The 18,217-nt window shown below is 35.6% G+C and overlaps 4 protein-coding genes across 4 annotated transcripts; 1 reads left to right on the plus strand and 3 right to left on the minus strand.

The window, feature by feature from the left end:
• Positions 1-428: 428 nt before the first annotated feature.
• On the minus strand, positions 429-4,587 carry LOC117626647 (solanesyl diphosphate synthase 2, chloroplastic-like). The gene is made up of 6 exons (XM_034358431.1): positions 3,890-4,587; positions 3,635-3,768; positions 2,143-2,270; positions 1,956-2,059; positions 1,486-1,613; positions 429-1,300 (listed from the first exon to the last, which is right to left on the minus strand). The coding sequence occupies exons 1-6, from the start codon at positions 4,143-4,145 to the stop codon at positions 752-754; spliced, it is 1,299 nt and encodes a 432-aa protein (XP_034214322.1). The 5' UTR covers positions 4,146-4,587; the 3' UTR covers positions 429-751.
• Positions 4,588-6,125: 1,538 nt separating this feature from the next.
• LOC117625987 (glucan endo-1,3-beta-glucosidase) lies at positions 6,126-7,316 on the minus strand. The gene is made up of 4 exons (XM_034357597.1): positions 7,110-7,316; positions 6,939-6,964; positions 6,606-6,840; positions 6,126-6,425 (listed from the first exon to the last, which is right to left on the minus strand). The coding sequence occupies exons 1-4, from the start codon at positions 7,159-7,161 to the stop codon at positions 6,400-6,402; spliced, it is 339 nt and encodes a 112-aa protein (XP_034213488.1). The 5' UTR covers positions 7,162-7,316; the 3' UTR covers positions 6,126-6,399.
• Positions 7,317-7,604: 288 nt separating this feature from the next.
• On the plus strand, positions 7,605-10,770 carry LOC117625682 (fatty-acid-binding protein 3, chloroplastic). The gene is made up of 5 exons (XM_034357212.1): positions 7,605-7,951; positions 9,297-9,398; positions 9,670-9,825; positions 9,926-10,140; positions 10,403-10,770. The coding sequence occupies exons 1-5, from the start codon at positions 7,741-7,743 to the stop codon at positions 10,559-10,561; spliced, it is 843 nt and encodes a 280-aa protein (XP_034213103.1). The 5' UTR covers positions 7,605-7,740; the 3' UTR covers positions 10,562-10,770.
• A 423-nt stretch (positions 10,771-11,193) lies between these two features.
• LOC117625745 (receptor-like serine/threonine-protein kinase At1g78530) lies at positions 11,194-13,171 on the minus strand. Its single transcript, XM_034357286.1, has 5 exons — positions 12,776-13,171; positions 12,350-12,688; positions 11,955-12,209; positions 11,716-11,849; positions 11,194-11,504 (listed from the first exon to the last, which is right to left on the minus strand). The coding sequence occupies exons 1-5, from the start codon at positions 12,909-12,911 to the stop codon at positions 11,304-11,306; spliced, it is 1,065 nt and encodes a 354-aa protein (XP_034213177.1). The 5' UTR covers positions 12,912-13,171; the 3' UTR covers positions 11,194-11,303.
• Positions 13,172-18,217: the final 5,046 nt, after the last annotated feature.

The following is an 18,217-nucleotide window of genomic DNA, read 5'->3' on the forward strand; positions in this document are numbered from 1 at the left end:
ACAAGGTCTTGAGTGAGACGGTCAAACCACGTTATTTGCTACCATGACACATGAGCTAAGTACACAAGCAACGTATCTTGAACTTCTACGATTCTTTTTGTGTCGCGGCTGATTAGTATCTTATTTTATCTTCGAACATTGAGAATAGAAATATCTTTATACCAATAGCTAGTTTGAAATTAAATTTGCCTAGAAAACTAACGCATAAGTTTATGACTAGAAATGTCCTGTAAACTTTGATGTTTCAGATTTTTCCTTAGAAATAAGAGTGATCATCCAATCTAATTGGATTGGATGGAACAAGATTTCTTCATTATTAGGCCGCACTGGATTGAATGGAAAATTTTACAAATCAAACAACATTGTATTGAATTGAGTTGTGTTCATGAATTCATCGACTTCCCTGATTGAAGTTAAATGTATGAACAAGATAGCAATAAGAGAAAATATATTGGTCAAAATTATTGATGACCCCAGAATTTTATTGTACAACAATGGTGAAGTATGATTTTCATTTTGTGCCAATTTGTGAAGAATGTATAACTAAATCAACAGTATAATGAGCTTAAGATATAGCATATTAACACATTTACCCAATTAGCAAGCAGTGGCTATCAGCTTGTCATTGGCAGAAGCACTTTGAAGATGTGCAGAAAATGCTTGTAGTGATAGAAGCTTCACTTTTTAGCCTTTTTTTTCCCTTCTGCCTAAGGAGTTCTTGTCTATAAAGACCTTCCAAAAAATTAGCCCACTAATCAATCCTTTGAAGATTAAACATTACCATATCCTCCAGAGCTAATCGAAATGCAGTATTAGGAAGACACTCGAGATTTTGGATTGCAAGATGAGCTTTCTCTTTTGCTAACACTTGTGCTTGTTCAATGCCGCCACATGCCTTAACCAATCTAATGGCTTCGTCAAGGGAACCAGTATCACTGAATTCTGATTCAATTATATCTCTTAGTTTTGGCTCTTTCTCTAGAGCAAAAATTACCGGGGCTGTCAGGTTTCCTTTGGCGAGGTCAGTTCCAGCAGGCTTCCCGAGCTGCTCTGCGGACTGTGTGAAATCCAATATGTCATCAACAACTTGGAAGGACAGACCAAGATTCTTACCATAGTCATACATTTTCTCTGCTATATAGCTATCAACGCCACTAAAAATGGCAGCTCCTTTGGTACTGGCAGCAATCAAAGAGGCTGTTTTGTAGTAGCTCTTAATCAAGTATTCCTCCAGTTCGACATCACAATCAAACAAGCTGGATGCCTGCTTTATTTCACCACTTGCAAAATCTTTGATAACCTGCCACAGCACTAAAAAATTACATATAAATTAAAGGTTTCAAGTATTAACAGATAAAAGCCTCTTTCTCATTTTTGGTTCTTCAACTGGTGAGTTTAAATTATTTAGAAAACACACTAATGACTCTAAGCATTGAAAGAAGATTGCGACTCATGAAGCAAGGGTAGGAATATGACACAACTTACCTGACTGATGAGCTTAATGACCTGAAGGTTTTCTAGATTTGCAAGATACCATGATGACTGTGCAAACATGAAGTCCCCAGCCAGCACCGCCACTCTTGTACCAAACATTTGATGAACAGTTTCCTTCCCTGCAAAATAGGTTCACACTCATTGGAAGTGATCTGAGGGCATAAAAGAAAACAAAGAAATGAAATACTAATAAGAAGTGTGGAAACATGCAGTAGTCGCTTTGTGTTAGACTGGGAATATTCAGTTTTCTGATAATGTTATGAAACTTCAAGCCGTTGGAAGTAACATTACTTTCCACTGGGATTTATTTATCAAGTTTATTCAGAATATGATCAACTTATGGATAGATACTGTAGTAGCTAAAAACTGGGGCCAAAGAATAGGTAGGTGATATATTTTGTCACAAAGAGACATCTCTGTAATTTTACAAGTGACATCCATAAGAAGATAATAGTGCCTACCTCGCCGCATGTCACTTTCATCCAATACATCATCATGTATCAAGCTCGCAGTATGGATCATTTCAATGATCTCTGCCAATCGACGATGCTCCATGGTAAGTTCCCTGAATAACAAAGTTCAGAGCAAAGTTCATAATCTGTTAACTTCATAAAATACAGCGCTTTAAGAACATTGGATCAAACTCACTTCAACCCAACTATTTCTGATGTTGCTCTGGACACTAGAAACACCAGTGCTGGTCTCATCCTCTTCCCACCAGCACTAAAGATCTGCTCGGCTGCTGACATTAAGACAGGGTTTTCTGCGCCAACAATCTGAAAGAGCATCTTATTACAAAGTGTCCTTTCCTCTTAAAATTGGTATAAACAGAAAATAAGGGCCTGATAATATAGATTCAACAGGCATTGGCCCTCGTATGTCACTAATCTAATTGTCTATGAATTATCAACCACATTACTTGTTTATCATACAGCAACACTGAACCAGAAGAAAACATGGAGCAAAGTAATGAAATAATGAAACATTACATTAGCATGGTTGATTTTCTACCACTTGCTAAGTGAACTTAAATTATTTAAAAATAGTGTCATCGAAAAATGGCAAATCATTTAATGCTAAATGACCTTAGACATCAAGTCTATAACTCTTGATATGGTCTATCTACCTCAACAAAATTCTATGAACATTTTTGGTATGACAAGGGCGCTAAAGTTTGACAGTGAGAAAATTGAAAAATTGACATTTCTAGCAAAGGATGATTGATAAGAAGTTTTACTGTACAACAAGTTCATGACTGGAAACGTATTTCCATGAATGCAACTCAAACTCGTGAATCCAAACACCATCAGGTCAGACTGTCGCATGAATTTTTTCCTCAAAATCAGCTCACTTGGCAAATACAAGATTGGGACAAAGGCAAGGATGATGATGATTTGGAAAAATAAGAACTGATAAATAGGATAAGGTGAGCATGAAACAACAGGGTAAAGATTTATGTTGCCTACCCAAACAGCTGGATTAAGGCACTGCTCACCTCTGCGATTGGATATGTATGCTCAACTATAACTGATAAGCGATCAAATGGATAAGAGCCTGATCTACATAGAATGGGAAGACATGGACAGAATAAGTGAACAAGGATGCTATTCATACCTAAGGCCCAACAATGAGAAAGAACAGATAACCTCCAAATAAGCAAGACACTTCCACTTATTAGTACATTAAACGTAACAATTATGGCGTTAACAAGGTCCTATGTACCTTTAGAAGAGTTATCTGTCATGATACCAAAACATCAAGAAAGATACCAAATTTCCAGCTTCTAAATTAAGCACATCACAGATATCGCAACTAGCAACAAGAACATTCACACACATATTGTTTCTTAATCTAGTACTGCTTTCCGCATAGAAACATTACAAACTTTATTTCTATAGCTTCAAGGGAGAAGGTAAAAATGTGTTCTTTTTTCTAGAAAGGATGTCACTAACTACTACTCATACAAATATAGTAACTGACAGAAATGCCATCAAGCAGAAAAAAAAGATTGTTTAAAACTAAGCTCAGCCGGCACGAAGAAATGATTAGAAACTATACAATACATAGCAATATTCTAGACCATAAATACCTCATAGCTATAATATTACACAACATCAGGAATTTCAATAAGAGTACTTACTGACTGAAGATTTTGATTTAATGTCAGGAGGTCATCAGCAACCACTTCAAACAAATTTGTCAACGAAACAGGCCTTCTTGACTCTTTGTTTAAATCCAAAACTTGTGGAAAACCTTGAGAAACACCAGAAACACCTGTAATGGTACAAACAAGAACCAAAACAAAACTTTAATTTGAAGCATTTGGTAGAAACAAAGCTCTACATTCAATTAACTAAAACTTCAAATTCAAACCAAAATCAAACTGTAGTCTTACTATTTAGCAGAGTCTCAGCTGTTTTCTTTGGCACTGGAGTCTCAGCTGTTTTCATTGAAGACACTCCACACCGAATTCGGTCCCGCCTACCACAAACCAATTGCCGAGCTCCATAACCTCTACAAATGCCCTTAGAACTTGCCTTTGTGTAATTCCTCACTGAAGAACGGTCCAACAAAGCATTGGAAGAACACCCACAAGCCACCAAATCCAACACAGCTCTACCCTCAAGACTATGGCATGTCATTGACATCATTCTAAGCAATACCCAGAAACCAAAATGACCAAAACTCAAACTAAAACCAAAAGCCCAGAAGAGAAAATCAGCTCAATTTCTCATAAACCAAACACCAGCAAGAAAATAGTCATTAAGACAGTTGTGGGAATTGTAGGAAACTCTGGAAAAGAATCAACTGAGGCCAGTGGGTGGGAAGCTTCTGTTTTAGCATGGAGCACAAGTTGGAATTAGAATTGAGTGGATCCAAGAAGCCCACATGAAAGAAGAGTTCTCTTTGCTCCTTATCAGTTGGAGAGAGCGAGAGATATGAGTGACCCTCAGAAAAAGAGTTGGTCTTTGTATTGTGGGGTGAAGTTTAAAAGGCTCAACTCAAAGAGGAAGGGAAGTCCTTTGGCTTGGCTTATCTATGGTTGCAAATGTATGTTTGTCCTTGGAGTTTTCAAGTTTGTTGGTCAAATGAGAGCCAGAAACCATTTCCCTCTAAACGATCATGACTATTAGATTTTTCACCAATCAGATCTTTCTTTATATCGTGTGATTTGTTTTGTTCTTTAGCAATTCTTACCTTGTATAATGGATTATTGCACAATTTTCTTTTATATTGTGAGGGTGGGGAGTCACAAACGTGGTTTGTGAACTTCAAATCATTTTCATACAAATTTTAACTCAAATAATTCTTCTATCTTAAGAATATTTAGTGAAATTATTAATTTATCTTTTTTACTTTTAAATCATTTTTGTTTGGTCGATTTCATTTTATTCTTTCGGCCAAAGTGGCCTAAAAGAATAAATGACTTGATAATAAAATGTGATCGAGTTAAATCTAAATAGAATGCCAACTGATACATGCCAGTGCCACTAACATTAACGTGATAGTTATGCAGCTAATGTGTTCTAACCTAGTAAAAAAGGAGTCTTGATTTGTAAACTAATAGTGTCAAAGATTAATAGTCAGTACACTAATGCAAGAAGTAGACGCAAGTCCAAGGAAAAACAACCACAATGACACATATTTTACAATGCTAATAACATCTGCCTAATTTCTTTGGCGAATAGAACCACGTAAAGGTCAAATACATAATAGAATAGGTGACAGGTCCTGCCTCTGCCTATTCCTAATCTCTTGCCGCTCCCTCCACAGCACCTTACTTGATTGATGCATGTGGCATTATATGTGTACCATATTCTTGTTCAATCAAATCGTGAAGGCGTGAGATGAATTTCAACCACGTGCCAGATGATTAATGGCTAGTTCTATGGGAGAAGCATCTACTGTTTGAGTTTTTAACTATCTATGTTTTCATAGGATGCTATGCTTGTGTATATGTTTATGGACTCCTCAAATATATTTTGGGAATTGTTATTGAATTTCATAAATGTCATAATGCACTTCTTTTAGAGTTTTACAAAGAGAGGAGGAGTTCATGATGATTTTTTTGGTGTCTCAATAATAGCTCTGTAAAGTTATACGGAATGTATATTATTGGTTAGTGCATAATGTATGAGCCAAAATTTGGTTCTTGTGTACCCATCAAGAAGGGATAGAACCTCAGAGAGGCTCTGCTTTCCTATACCAGAAGTTTGAGCATGTGTTGCCATCACGTCGCCATTGACCTACAAGAGTTGTCACTTTGCTGACTGTAACCTTAGAAACTAGATTAAAGATCAAATACTTATTTCAATTTGATTTCTGCCCCTTTCAACTTAAGACAAACATCAAATAAGCAAACATTAAGTGCCAAGTTCCCCGTCTAACCTTATGCTTTTTGTGGCCCCAAATGGTATGGGACCATGGGATGCCCACACAATAATATATGCCCCGTTTAGATGTGGAAGTAGGACAATGCGAAGAAAATGAAAAACAAAAAACCTAAAGGATGCTGATCAGCTTGGGATACCTCTGAAAAAAGCATGTGCTTTTCTTTTACCCCCTCCCTTTTTATTTATTTTTATTTTTTTATATATATATATACAAGCGATATTGGGGAATGGGGAATCGAACTTAGAATCTCAAGTGCCATGTACTAAGGTAAATACTCTCGACCATCACTTGAGTTACAAACTTATTGTTCCCCCTTTTTTTATTTATTAAAAGAGAGCAAACATTTAAAATTTTATTGAATTGAGGTAAACTGAAAATTTGACAGCCATACCCATATTGCATATAGGGTAATACTGAATGCTAAATTCTACAAACAAACAGAATACACTCAAGAGTTTTTTTTCTTTTGTTTGGAAGAAGCACATGCATGCACTCTCTCATACTGGGGAATTATGCATATATACAGTCACCATAACCTGCAAATCAACACAAAAGAAATGTTACACAAAAATGATATGGCATAATTCATTTACCATACCAGTAGAAATAGTTTTCATGAAATTATATAGGATCCAAATCAAATGAAATTATATGGTTTTCCGTGAAAGAACTTTGTAATGTTTCTCAAAACTTCCTTACTAAGAACTGTGACTTACTTGGATCAGTCATGACAATGAGGGCAGAGCCCCTAAAATCACAGTTCCACTGGTTGTTCCCCTTAGCTCGGTAGTATTGATTCATGGCTATAGAGGCATGATTGATGAGGTTATCTGGAGAGGAGCAGGGGCATCCCTTTCGAAGTATCTGGCAATCTACGTGAGAGCACGCGTAATTTAGATTCGCTAGAAGTGTTGCTTGGTCTGATGAAGGCTTTGCCACACACCAAGTTTTCTGCATTTCCACAACAGAAAGAAAAAAGGTCAGTTCAAAGTAAATTATAGATTTGTATTTGAATTTTTATATTTCATACTTGAGGAACCTGATGTTACCTGTCCATTTACCATGAGCAATGTTTCTGCAAAAGACAACAATAGATTTGTGATCAGAGGTAAAATTCTGCCAATGTGTAGGAATGCATTTAAAATATTGGGGGAGTTTGGATAAAGTTTAATGCAAGGAACCTGATATAATGTTGTAAGAAATCATGTGAAATAAAGTACCTGAAGTGAAGGACAAGAGCAGAAGCAACAGAGAGAGAGCTGCTTTAGCCATAGAGAGCTGTTATAGTACTAAGTTTTCCTACTGACTAGCTGTGTTGAAAGCCTGAAACCAAACTGATGATGAAGAAGAAAGTACAACTGATCTTTTGGGTCTCTGAGAAAAGAAACAGAGAGATGTGGGATTTAAAGTGAAGAAAAAGGCAAAGGTAACGGCTATTTTTCATTAACGGGAGTCGTCATCAGTGAGCCGTTTTGGAGTTTGGGATTCTTGGAATTCTATTGGAAAGTTTCAAAGACTGGAGCTTTTGAGGACATCCACGTGGAGTGACTTTGCGTCTCTCTCACATCATCACCCTCATCATCAACATTGTCCTTTTATATCGCCTTTTACAGTGGCTTATTGGAGTGAGTGAGCAAACTAACTGATCGTTTCACTTACCACCGACTAATATTTTACTATTTTACTATTTATGGACAAACTGTAGGATTTGTTTATTTTTTTTACTGCAGAGTGAAACAGAGTGCAGGCTAGCTGAAGCCGACCTTGCTCAACCTATCAAAATCTTGTCTTTGAATTACCAAACAGTTTAATTGGGAAAAGGGTTTTCCTGGAAACACTAAAAATACAAATATGTTTGAAGCTCAAGCAATTTGCACTCCAACAAGGCTCCAATTACCCTTTTTTACCAGAAACTGCATTTCCAGACCCAGAGTTGGCTTTGTGGCTAGAATTTCAAATCCAAATGAACTGTTGTGCCAAACCCACTCTTGCTCTTTCTTGTCTCCTCCAGAGGACATTAGAACTCAGACCCGTTTCACATTCAATGCTTCCTCATCTTCAGGTAAATTCCTGTTACCCATCAGCTTCCTGATTTCTCGTTTCATTTTTCTACAGGGTTTCTTTTCAATCTTGTGTTATATGAAGTTAAATGGTTTGTTATTGTGTTGTTTGAAATTCAGCTGCCATGATGAGCAACTGATATGGACTATTTTCACTTTCTTTCCCTGTAATTCCGAATTGGGTTTTTGGGTTTTACCCCACCAGTTATGCAGAACAAGAAATGCATCTTAAACTACTAGCTACATTTGCAAAGAACATATGTGATCCTCAAATGGTTTTGTTTTTCAAATGTTTATCAGATAAATAGTATGGCTGCAGAAAACCCTATGGCAAAAATCTTGTAAATGTGGTCAAAATTTTGGATAAAAAGCAATCAAGTTTCTGGCCGGAGAGTAGATAGATTTCTGAAAGCCGGTGGCTTTAGTCAATTATGTTATTATGGCTTACAATTAAACAAAATTTTATGTTAGAAACACTGAAGTCTAGCTACAAGAATTCTACTAGACTTGACAAAAGCTTTCCTTTCTGAAATTCTCAATAGCTAGGGCATACGGGGGGATAGAATTTAGAACACAGTATGATCATCAAGATAAGTTTTCACTGGTGTAATGAAATTAAAGGAATGTACTATAAAAACACTGGCTTTATGTGGGGAAACTTGACTCAAGATTAAGCTGCTATTATTGGACTTAATACATGCAAAGACCATGTTCTTTCTGAATAAAACTTGACTTTGTCTTACTTTATCTGTATGGAACATGACACCCTGCAATTTTTTGGTTAAAGATGACACCATTTTTTGTAAATGTCATCAAGTTATAATGAGATAATCTCACATATTTCGGTTCTCTAGATCGTACATTTGTATGTGGCATAATTGCACATATACATATGTAGTGGGATCTTATTATATGGTGCTACCAGTTACAATTCACAACTGCACAATGCGTTGTGTAATTGTGCCTGAGATATTGCAAAGCACAGAGAAGTTGAGGTCAAGGACACAACTTGAGCACTAAGTGAAAAATAATCTGGTTCATTCTTATTTTTTGTTGAAATTTGAGATAACTAAAAGAAGTAAAGATAAATAACTTTCTGTTAAGTTTGGATGGCAATGACATTCGTTTACAATTACACTTACTATAAGATGCCTTGCCATGAAACTCTTTGTAGTGGTTCAATCAAATTGTGTTATCACTGGTATTCCCAATCATGTGAAGCTACTGTATGAAGTGTTGATTTGCAAGATTAAATGTGCTGTTCCTTTTTAATCACTTATTATTTTCTCTTTTGATTTTATTCCCTACAAAATCTCATGTGTTTGCCCTATGTAAACAAAACTACAGTTGGAAGTGCAGAATACATAGAGGAACCTGCTACCAAAGTGAGATTTCAGACATCTTTGAGCTTGCCAGGTTGCTCGATTTCATTGTCGTTGCTTGGAACCGGTCAGTTGCTTCAATTAATACCAAAGTGTATCCATTCTAGAAAAAGAAAGATTGCCATTTGTTGAGTTTTGATACAAATAGTTATGATTAGAAATATTACAGTAGCTTTTCATCTATTAACATAATATAACAGTTCTGTCACATAGTACCTACTACTTTTAACCACACCCATGTTTTTGTTAATCTTTTGAAGTTATGAGATTATAGTAGCTTTTCATCTAATGGCTGTGGTTCATGTAGCATATAACTTCAATGTTGGCAATGGTTGCAGGATACAGGGAAAAAGTCTTTGCAATTATTGGCGTTAAAGTCTATGCTGCAGGGCTATATGTGAACCAGTCCATCTTAAATAGTTTGAATGCTTGGAAAGGTAGATCAGCTGCTGAGATTCAAGAGGATTCGTCATTGTTCAGCACCATTTTTCAATGTAATGATCATAAAACTTGTGCATCTTCCTTGCTGCACACACACACACACACACACACACACACACAGAGGTTGCTAAAATTACTGTTCTTTAATTGCAGCTCCTCTGGAGAAATCATTACAGATTGTTCTGGTTAGAGATGTTGACGGTAAAACTTTTTGGGATGCCTTGAATGATGCTATCTCCCCAAGAATCAAATCACCCACTCCTGTTGATGAATCAGCACTGTCCACATTCCGTAGTATCTTCCAAGGGCAACCCCTTAAAAAGGGAACTTTCATATTTTTGACTTGGCCAGACCCTTCGAAAATGCTTGTAAGTTCTAATTTACAGGTCTACTCTTTTTTTTTTTTTTTTTTTTTTTTTCTAATGGCTATCAACCATTTAGGCTTGTTGATGTTCTATGTTTTCCCTTGTTTTTTTCTTGAATTTTCTCGGGACGCATTCTGATACTTTGTGTTTTTAGCTGGTTTGCAAAATTAAACCACCATTGTTATTGTCATGCTTTCTTATACTATTTTCTCAATTTTTTTACCTGCAAGCGTTCTTATCCGATAAGATTTATTGTGATACTTAGGTTTGCATCTCTGCTGATGGGCTTCCGTCTAGTGTGGATGCTGCAATAGAATCAGAAAATGTGGCTTTGGCTCTTTTCGATGTATTCTTTGGAGATACTCCAGTTTCTCCCTCCTTAAAATCATCCGTTGTGAATGGACTGGAATCAGTCCTCAAGTAGATGACACAAGTTAGCTTTTTCCTTCTTCTTTTTTTGGAGATATGGTTTTATTCAACTGCTGTATGTCTGTCTATTTGTCACTTGAGCTGCTTAGCAAAAAAGAAAAAGGTTACTTGAGCTGTCATCTTTCTTCTATGTATCTGTTTATGTACCTACTTGACAAGGAAATTGATGTATAATCTAAAAGAAAATATTTTTCTTGCCTCTTTTGTAGGATATCTTCTTCTATGTATCTGTTTATGTACCTACTTGACAAGGAAATTGATGTGTAATCTAAAAGAAAATATTTTTCTCACCTATTTATAAACTTGAGCCAGGTTGTTCGTTGTATCCTTATTGGCAAGTCTTTGATCTCTTAAATTAATTATATGTCTAGTCTAGCAGTAAGCTTCAATTCTTTAAAGGAAAAAGTAATTGCTTGGACCTTATAACCTCTGGATCCAATCATGTAATTATGGCATTAGAATTTGTTTATTGGCTTCTGCTGTGGCCAGGGTCTAGGGTGAGGGTAATCTCATTAGATTAAAGTACAATCTACAACATAATTTAGTGCTTACTGCTTACAGATAAAGGCCTGAAACAAAGAATTAATGTATGTCTCAATTACTCATCACTTCTGCATATCTGAGAGAAATGATGGAAGAAAGCTCTTGATAAGAAGGCTAGGACCACTTGAGGGCATAAACTGGTGTATAGAATCTATACATTGTCTAAAAGAAAGGAGATGCATTAATCATATGATTTAAGTCTCTTTTACAACTTTGTTATTTTTTATCTCCTCAAGCATCTTGACAACCTCAACCATGGTAGGCCTCTTGGAAGGCTCTGGTTCAAGGCACATTAAAGCAATACTAAAGGCATTGTTAATCTCATCGGTTGGACAACACCCTAAGTTACTGTCAATCACATACTCCTCCTTTTTGTCCTGAATAACTGCCTTCACCTGCAACATCGTTAACCGATTGATTGGCAAGTAGATCAAGTACTGATCAATGATGAAAGCAATACTAGAGACTATTTTGTTGATTAACGAGTTGCCTGGGCACTATATCTGAATTTGAACAAGAACAGATTGAAAATACCACAAGAACATGGAAATTTGGTGAAATTTTCTGAACATATCATTTAGCAAAAGAATGGCTGGGTTTACTTACCCATGTCACAAGCTTCGTACCCTCCTCAATAAATGCTTCATCTGTAGGTTTCTTTCCAGTTAGAAGTTCTAATAAAACCACTCCAAAACTGTAAACATCCCCTTTTGCTGTTGCTCTTCCTGTATCGAAATATTCTGCAGAAAAAAATTTCCGTCTTATACCAATACACCAGAAGGTAATTAAGCAGCATGTTACTGAAAATATAATTAATAATTGGATGGTAAGTACTGCAACTGTACCAGGAGCTAAGTATCCAAAAGTTCCAGCTACAAGTGTTGAAACATGAGTCTTATCTGGTTCCATCAAAGTGGCCAGCCCAAAGTCAGAAACTCTGGCCTCCATGTTTTGATCCAACAATATGTTGCTTGATTTAATATCTCTATGGATTATGTGAGGGATGCAATCATGATGAAGGTATGATATTCCTCTTGCAGTACCTAGTGCTATTTTGTATCTGGAAGGCCAATCCAAAAGCTTCTTCTCCATTGATCTTCCTGCATCAAAATTTACCAGATGATCAGACAATATAAAAGTTAAAACCATGGACTATGCTTCACTATATAGTTATTTTTTAAATAATCAATTCAGAACTCGAGACTAAAACCTTGGCTTAACTAAATTTGAGATATCATACCTTGTAGGACTGCATCCAAACTTCCATTAGGCATCAATTCATATATAAGAAGATTGTAGTTTGGAGCAGTGTAATATCCATGAAGGGTCACAATGTTGCGGTGCTTTATGTCCCCCATCGCTTCTAACTCTCTCTCGAAGCCTCGGTCTCTATCTGCACTTCCTCTGTTCAATCTTTTCACAGCAAAGGCTATGGACTCATTTACTGTCAGTTTATAAACTGTCCCATAGCCTCCAGAGCCAATGATGTCCTTGTTGCTCAACTTGAGTGTCTTCTTTAAGAATGTATCTGATTTGAGAGATTGCATTGCAGAAGCCCTAAACAAAACCATTTTCCCACCTGCACATGTACAATACATTAATTAGCACACTTCTCTTCCCTTTTCAACAAGCAAAATACTTTACATGCAAAATCTCAACCATATACCAGAGACGCCATCTTCAAAAACCAACTTCTTTCTCTTCCATCGCCTATAGATGAGGACTGAAATAACAATCTTTGATATCACAAAAGCAATACAGCATATGGTTATGTAGAATGCTAGAACCAAAGTCTTTCCCATTTTCGATTCTCTACAAATCGGCGAGGGGATTTCGGGCACTTTCAGCTTGGTAATGGGAAGTTTTCTTTCACAAAGAACTACACCAAGGAAATAATTTGGAGAAATTGTTTAGCAGAAGTTTGCTTTGTCTGAAACCAAAGTTTATTGATATATGTTCATGTGCAAATGGAGAGGACAAAGTCTAAAGAGCATGATAGATCTAAAAAGTCTAAGATGAGCACCAACACTTTATAATATCAATACAAGGCTACAAAGCAACTTTCTAATCAAACAGAACAAAGTGCTGTTGGATCATTGAAAATTTGACACATATTTGTAAGTGCTTTATAGCGGAAGGGAAAGGCGGCCAAGTACACTTTTTTTCTCTCTAATGAATTCACATTTTACTTAAAGGCTGCAACCAGAAAGAACATACTCGATACTTTAATTTTATAGCCTTCACATTTCTTTTTGCTTTGGTTGCGGAAAGAAAATCAAATGAGTGTCAAGTAGTGTGTATGCATCACGTGAAATTCAAGCTGTGACCATATATTTCTACACCACCTGTCCTTTGCCATTTATGTCGGTTCTCAAAATTCACACACCAAAACAGGACTTCCCTTTTTGGGATGAGAATTGAAAATACAGCCGTGAACTGTGAACTGTGAACTGTGAACTGTGAAGGCAATGGGCTTGATTTCATTCATGGTCAGGGACCCCACAGATTTGGATAAATGGATTAAAATACTCTTTTTTTTTTCTTCTTTTTTTTTCGACAAAGTTAACGAGGAGGCTTAGGTGGTTTCTCTCACCCACATTATCAAGGTGTCATGTAGATTCGAATCTGTGACCACTGGTCTGCAAGTTAAGGTCAATTTTTCACTCGGCTAGACCTCGTTGGCTTAAAATACTCATTATTAAGTCAACCTTTTATCAAGGAATAATGATTATCCACCGAAAACTTTCTTTTGAATTTAACATTGTCACGTAGTGTTCTACAATATAAAAATGAATGCGATGATACAAGTGAGCGATGGATTTTTACTTTACAATATAGCATTATTAATACATATTAATATAAATGGATTGATAACACTCACTACTTATTGTTTGACAGGGAAAAAGAAATGTAAGTTCTTGTCTAGTTTTTCAATCAAACTTCGTGGACTCATAAAATTCATTTTGGGTACCTTGGATGAATTAGGTTAGATTTATTACGTACATAAACATTAAGCTGGCATTGTCTTCATCCAAACATCTCACAACCCAATCAAGAGGAAACTCAAACCCAAGATATCCCAAATGTAAACCATGGCCAAGTGGGAAATAGATTGGATTAAATCTCAATTTGATGGGCAGATTAATGCTAGCATTACATTGTATCTAGACTAGTAGCATTATTAATAACTGACACTAGATACCAAAAACATTTATTAAACTGTGCAGAATAGGGAGGAAACAGAAAAAGGGAACTGGTTTGGTGAGGCATATTCAAAAGAGACAGTTGCACCAGTGGCAATGGGGATCCCATTATTAACAAGGCACTCATTGTTGCCCAAGGGCCTCAATATTTGAGGGCGTATGAGTCTCTCAGAATGAAAAGAGCCATAACTCAGATGGATTTGCCCAGTTCTGCATCCACTTGGGCACTCATTCAGAATTTGAACCTGGAAAACTTGTATCACCTCAAGGAACTGTTTCGAACACTCCGCCACGTTGGCATCGGGCACGATCCTTTCTACAATGTCACCACAAATTCGAGATTAACAAACATGTGGAATAAGAGTAACGTTCTCTCGTCAAATATCACAAATTCGAAATTAATAAACATGTGAAATAAGAGTAACGTTCTCTTGCCAGATATCTGACATGTTATATGAGAATATTATGCATATGAAAAAAACATACAAATTTTAAGATTAAAGTAAATATAAATACATATAGAGAATGTGTGGAGAAAAAAAATCATTAATACATGAATTTTGTGTGTATTATTGAAAATTTTGTAAAAAAATCAAATGTATTAAAATGAAAAATGCGTGCGTACGTGTACAATACAAGTATTAAACATGAAAAAGCTAAATTCTTTATACGAGTAATAACTCTAGAAAAGTAAAAACTCAAAAAGGGACAATAGAAACTTGAGTAATGGCCTAATAGTAATTGGTAATGCTCTAAACTATCGATAAACAAAAATCGGGAAAAACCATTTTTTTTTAATAAAAAAATATCAAACTATCTATGTCAAGATATTTATAAATTTTTTTTAAAAAGACCCCAGTACAGCCGTCCGACTATACTCTTCTTTTTAAAAAAAATCCGGAGTATAGCCGGGCGGCTATACTGTTTATAACACAAAAAATAAGAAGACCCGCCTAGCTGCCAGCGCTCAGTACGTAGCAAAATGCGTATAGCCAGGCGGCTATACTATTTTTAATCATTATAAAAAGTGGTATAGCCGCGCGGCTATACTCTGTAAGTATATTATATTTAAACGGCTTATAGCCGCTCGGCTATACTATTTATTTAAAAGAAATTATAAAAAAAGGATCTTCTAGTTCCTTTAGTTTATACTTTATAGATTTAAATTTTTTAAAATAGATTTTTTTTATTTAATAATATGCAAAAATTATGTGTTTAATACGTGAATTTTGTGTGTATTATTGAAAATTTTGTAAAAAACCAAACGTATTAAACATGAAAAATACGTACATATGTGTAAATTACAAGTATTAAATGTGAAAATGTTAAATTCTTTATACGAGTAATAACTCTGGAAAAGCAAAAATCAAAAGGGGACAATAGAAACTCGGATAATGGCCTAATAGTAATGGGTAATGCTCTAAACCATCGATAAAAAAAAGTCGGGAAAAACCAATTTTTTTAAAAAAGATCACAGTATCTATATATGTAATGAGTATAGCCGCGGCTATGCAGCAGCAGCAACAACAAAGTTACTTGGAGACTCTTTCTAAACTGAAGTTTGGATAAAGTTCAGTTTAAGGGAGGGTGTTAGAAATTATTTATGTTATTTGTAATTCAATAAACATTTGTTCCTATGTTTTAGGAAACCTTATAAAATAAAATAAAATAAAAAACACAACCCCAATAAAGCCGCCCGGCTATACTGTACAAAAAAAAATCCCGAGTATAGCCATGCGGCTATACAATTTATTTTTTTAAAAAAGTCTCGTCTAGCGGCCATCGACTATGTGTCAAAAACAGTATAGCTGCACGGCTATACTATTTCTATAATAAAAAAGGGTAGTAGTATAGCCGCCCGGCTATACTGTTTATGAAAAAAAAAATAGAGGACCGCCTAGCGCCTAGCTCCTAGTGCACACGTGTCAAACAGGTATAGCCGGTCGGCTATACTATTTTTTTATAATTACAAAACCGTAGTATAGCCGCCTGGCTATACGCTTTAAGTATATTATATTTAAAAGGAGTATAGCCGCGCGGCTAGAGTTATTAAAAAGAAATTAAAAGAAAAGGCTATTCTAGTTGCATTAGTTTATACTTTATAGATATTAATTTCCAAAACAGATATTAAGAATAGAGAAATTTCACAAATCAATTTGAAAGTTAAATTTTTTTCTTTTCTTTTTTTTGTGGGAATGTTTGCCTTTGGTCAACCTCGTTCTCTCGAGTGCTACTAAATTTTGTTAGTGCACACATTGTTTATTGTAGAGAATTGCATGTTGAGTTGGAGAGTGCTACTAAATTTTGTTAGTGCACACATTATTTATTGTAGAGAATTGCATGTTGAGTTGGAGTGTTCTTGGTAATTGCTTCACATTTCAATAACACTTTACGTGAAGAATACTATCACCTCGCTTACTACTATACCCATAAATCTTTGTTTGATATTGTTGTTCTAGTTGGCAAAGAGATTGCAAAATCACCATCTTGCATTTTTATTACAATAAGTAAGAAATAATCTTAACCACTCACATTCTTTCATAATTAATAAAATACGGAACGGAGTACATATTTTATTTGGCAATATTTTAGGTACCTTGGATGAATTAGGTTAGCTTTATTAGGTACATAAACATAAAGGCTGGTGTTGTCTTCATCCAAACATCTCATAACCCAATCAAGGAGGAAACTCAAACTTAAGATATCCCAAATGTAAACCATGGCCAATTAAGAAATATATTGGATTAAATCTCAATTTGATAGGCAGATTAATGCTAGCATTACATAGTATCTATAAACTAGTAGCATTATTAATCACTGAAAGCATTCATTAAACTGAGCAGAATAGGGAGGAAACAGAAAAAGGGAACTGGTTTGGTGAGGCATATTCAAAAGAGACAGTTGCACCAGTGGCAATGGGGATCCCATTATTAACAAGGCACTCATTGTTGCCCAAGGGCCTCAATATTTGAGGACGTATGAGTCTCTCAGAATGAAAAGAGCCACAACTCAGATGGATTTGCCCAATTCTGCATCCACTTGGGCACTCATTCAGAATTTGAACCTGGAAAACTTGGCTTCCTGAAGGGAGCTTGGTTGTGGGGACTTGTATCACCTCAAGATACTGTTTCAAACACTCTGCCGCGTTGGCATCAAGCACGATCCTTCCTGCAATGTCACCGCAAGTTCGAGATTAATAAACATGTGGAATATAGTAGTAACGTTCTCTTGGGAGATATATGACATGTTATATTTGAATGTTACTCGTATAAAAAAAACATAAAGTTTCAAGATTAAAGTAAATATCAATACATGTAAAGAATGTGTGGAGAGAAAGGAAAAAAAAACCATTAGTGAAACTAAACAGAAGAAGCCAAATTGTAATGAGAATGGTAGGGATGGCTCTCATCTTTTCCTCTCTCTAATGGACAAACCGAAGCGGCGAGTTGTGAAGAAGCAAAAGATAGAAGTCTATAAGGTCTGATTTGAATCGAGTGGTATTTTTCATCACTTTATTCAAGTTCTGCAGCTCTGCTTGTTTAAGAAAGAAACCTTACAATTAATGTCATAACTATATAAGGGAATGTTAATAGCGGCACGCTCTTGCCTTCCTTTGTAATCTTTTCCATTTATTTATTTTAATGCTTTGAAAAGTTATGACTTCTTTATATATTTTTTTTATGGAGGCACCGACGCTTATCCAAATCCTTATACAATTTTATCACGTTAAACTTCTTTTCACATGGTGGGGGTAACGTGTGCAGCTCACTGCTATACATATAGCCATCGTTCTAGTTTTTTTTTTTTAATTAGAGAGAATTCACTCATCTCCTCTTCCTTTCTATCTAGCCTCTTTCTTTTCTTTTTTTTTTTTTTTTTTAGGGACTTTGAAGTAATGTGTGGCA

The sequence above is a fragment of the Prunus dulcis genome, chromosome 4 (assembly GCF_902201215.1).
Source record: "Prunus dulcis chromosome 4, ALMONDv2, whole genome shotgun sequence".
Lineage (NCBI taxonomy): Eukaryota > Viridiplantae > Streptophyta > Magnoliopsida > Rosales > Rosaceae > Prunus > Prunus dulcis.

Coding starts and splice junctions, on each gene's coding strand:
- LOC117626647 (XM_034358431.1), bottom strand. CDS start 4,145: ATGATGTCAATGACATGCCATAGTCTTGAGGGTAGAGCTGTGTTGGAT. Junction 3,769..3,889: donor AGCTGAGACTCTGCTAAATA/GTAAGACTACAG, acceptor GTACCATTACAG/GTGTTTCTGGTGTTTCTCAA. Junction 1,301..1,485: donor TCATTAAGCTCATCAGTCAG/GTAAGTTGTGTC, acceptor GTGCTGTGGCAG/GTTATCAAAGATTTTGCAAG.
- LOC117625987 (XM_034357597.1), bottom strand. CDS start 7,161: ATGGCTAAAGCAGCTCTCTCTCTGTTGCTTCTGCTCTTGTCCTTCACT. Junction 6,965..7,109: donor GCTCTTGTCCTTCACTTCAG/GTACTTTATTTC, acceptor TGTCTTTTGCAG/AAACATTGCTCATGGTAAAT. Junction 6,426..6,605: donor CATTGTCATGACTGATCCAA/GTAAGTCACAGT, acceptor GTTGATTTGCAG/GTTATGGTGACTGTATATAT.
- LOC117625682 (XM_034357212.1), top strand. CDS start 7,741: ATGTTTGAAGCTCAAGCAATTTGCACTCCAACAAGGCTCCAATTACCC. Junction 7,952..9,296: donor CAATGCTTCCTCATCTTCAG/GTAAATTCCTGT, acceptor ACAAAACTACAG/TTGGAAGTGCAGAATACATA. Junction 10,141..10,402: donor CAGACCCTTCGAAAATGCTT/GTAAGTTCTAAT, acceptor TGTGATACTTAG/GTTTGCATCTCTGCTGATGG.
- LOC117625745 (XM_034357286.1), bottom strand. CDS start 12,911: ATGGGAAAGACTTTGGTTCTAGCATTCTACATAACCATATGCTGTATT. Junction 12,689..12,775: donor TTTTGAAGATGGCGTCTCTG/GTATATGGTTGA, acceptor GTACATGTGCAG/GTGGGAAAATGGTTTTGTTT. Junction 11,850..11,954: donor TTTTGGATACTTAGCTCCTG/GTACAGTTGCAG, acceptor TTTTTTCTGCAG/AATATTTCGATACAGGAAGA.